General features: G+C 40.7%; 1 protein-coding gene across 3 annotated transcripts in view; it reads right to left on the bottom strand.

Moving 5' to 3' along the window:
- MIB1 (MIB E3 ubiquitin protein ligase 1) overlaps positions 1-2,784 on the bottom strand; it is a 144,421-nt gene that overhangs the window by 38,935 nt on the left and 102,702 nt on the right. For all 3 annotated transcript variants that reach the window (XM_019653864.1, XM_019653865.1, XM_019653866.1), the window contains exon 13: positions 1,664-1,796. In XM_019653864.1, the coding sequence (XP_019509409.1) occupies positions 1,664-1,796 (133 nt within the window). The remainder of the gene's footprint in view (positions 1-1,663; positions 1,797-2,784) is intronic.

Raw genomic sequence — 2,784 nt, 5'->3', positions numbered from 1 at the left:
AAAAAGGCAATAAACACAGAAAACAAAAGCTTTTAAAATTGTTCCAATACAGTATAAAAGGGAGAGAATAGTAAGATACACATTGAAATAGCTTTTCCTAAGGTGATATATATGAGAGAAATTTGCAATAGAGAAATATTATGAACACACAGAGAAACAGTCTAAAAATGCACAATGAGAATATGTGTAAATGAAACTGTAAGTCTCTACAATAATGAGACATGGCCCAAAACATGTTTCCTTAATGGCAGTGGTCTATGAATCCCACGTAGAAGTCCGCTAAGTCTGAGAACAGGCCTTGGAGGATCCAAGAACTTCTAAAATTGTACTCAAATTTGGAAGTTTATAGTTTTTATCAAATTTTTAAACAGGTTTATGATCCAAAGTATACCAAGAATCACAGCTTAAACACACCCTTCAGTGCTTTTTACTGAAGTCACAATCATTATTTAAGGGTGACAGACTTCTTTGGAAATCTATGGAAAGCTATGTACTCTCCCCAAAGGAAATGCACATAAAAATCTTAACCTACAATTTTGAGACTCTACCAACCTCTCTCTCAATCGCATTCACGGACCTCATAACAAAGCTAAGGTTTCCTCCTTTAGTTCACTTTCAATAATTATAAAGATTCTAATCCCCTTTATATAGTGGATTAAAACAAAATACTAGATAGTATGTAGACTTAGACTCAAATTTTTTTTTTTAATTTAAGATTTTATTGGGGAATTGAGGAAGGGGAACAGTGTTGGGGAATTGGGGGAAGGGGAACAGCCAAGTTGTTGTCCTTCAATCTTAGTTGTGGAGGGCGCAGCTAGCTCAGCTCCAAGTCCAGTCACCATCCAGCTGCCTACTGGCGGCATGTGGCCGCTCTGCTCAAGATGCCGAGTTCAATCTTAGTTGCGGGTGGGTGTAACCCACCATCCCATGCCGAAAACTTTGTTACTAAGAACGCACACTCTAACCACTGTGCCATCCAGCCGCCCATCAGCAGCTCAGTTCAAGGTGCTCTGTTCAATCTTAGTTGCAGGTGGGTGTAGCCCACCATCCTATGCGGGAGTTGAACTGGCAACCTTGTTGTTAGGAGTACGTGCTCTCACCAGCTGAGCCATCCTGCCACCTGTTGGCAGCTCAGCAGCAGCTCAGCTTGGGCACAGCTCGCTGGCCCATGTGGGAATCAAACCAGGGACCCTGTTACTCAGAGCATGCGTTCTTAACCAACTGAGCCACTCGGCCGGCCCCTGACTCAAATTCTTAGTGGGGAAAGTACTGGTACATTATACTACTGAAAGTCTGGATTTGACATAATCATGACACTAATGCCATACATTACATATTACCTTATACATCTGACCATGTGAAAAATAGAATTTATAGGTGTTTNCTCATTTCACTGGACCAATCCAGGAAGACTGTGCAGAGGGAATACTGAACATGAGGGATACATGTGTGTATGTTTGTGTGTGCACGTGCGCACTCTCATACACACACACACACATTCCCCCACCATTTAAGAACCAACCGTTAGTCAGAAGGCTGAATATGCACTATATTTTAATTTGCATCATCATGGGATTTTACTGTATCATACTAAGTAGGTAGTTGATGAAGTAATAAAGAGAAGAATGGCAATGGTCCAAAATTATTGAACTGCTTTTCCTACCTGATGTACCAACAGTTCAGCCACTTCCACATGATTATTAAGGGCAGCCAGATGCAAGGCAGTATAACCATCATCTTTCTTCTCATCCACGATCCATGGTCTCGGTAACTTAGATAGTAAAACACGCATTGCACTGAAAGTCAAATTTATGTTATTTTGATATTTATATAATTTGATATTTAATTAAATAATTTTTTGGCAAAACATATTTAAAAAAACTTTTGAAACCAAATGAAAATATTCCTCTTTAAAAGAAAGTATGCTTTGGGCCAGCTGAGTGGCTCAGTTGGTTAAGAGTTGGCTTAAGTGCGCAAGCTCTGAATAACAGGGCGGCCGGTTCAATTCCCACATGGGCCAGTGACACTGCACCTGAACTGAGCTGTCGCTGAGCTGCCAACAGGTAGCAGGATGGCACAGCTGGGATAAAAACAAGATTACCTGTTCAGAGGAGGGCTACGCCCACCCACAACTAAGACTGAACTTGGCACCTTGAGCTGGGCTACCGCCCAGATGGCTCAGTGGATATGGACGTGCACACTTAACAACAAGGCTGCTGGGTTCGACTCCTGCATAGGATGGTGGCTACGCCCCCCTGCAACTAAGATTGAACACAGCACTTTGAGCTTAGTGGCTGTGAGCTGCCGACGGGCAAGCTAGATGGCAACTGAAGCCCTCCACAAAGAAGACTGAAGAACAACAACTTAGCTGCTCCCCTTCCCCAATTTCCCAATACTGTTCCCCTCCCCCAATTCCCCAATGAAAAAATCTTGAAAAAACAAAGAAAAGTATTCTTAGAGACGAACAAAAATTCAAATTTCTAAATCTCAGATGTATAGCCTTTTGATATTTTAAGAGGTAAACAAACTATCAATAATTGGAGAATAGAATCAAAACAGAATGGGAGTGCTACAAAGTGGAAACATTATAAGGGGAAAAAAACAAAGGGTTAAGAAATATATCCTAAGAAGGACACAATTTTGGCTTTGTGGAATCTCTTAGGCTCAATATGAATGGTACATATTAATAAAAGCATTAACAAAGAACAACCAGGTAACAATACCAAAGTAGAAAGAATAGTGATAATCAGGACAAATTTTATGTAACTGGCAGATTATCATGAA

Source organism: Hipposideros armiger, unplaced genomic scaffold, assembly GCF_001890085.2.
Source record: "Hipposideros armiger isolate ML-2016 unplaced genomic scaffold, ASM189008v1 scaffold_209, whole genome shotgun sequence".
Taxonomy (NCBI): Eukaryota; Metazoa; Chordata; class Mammalia; order Chiroptera; family Hipposideridae; genus Hipposideros; species Hipposideros armiger.
The sequence above is the reverse complement of the archived record's forward strand: the minus strand, read 5'-3'. Positions and strand labels throughout refer to the sequence as shown.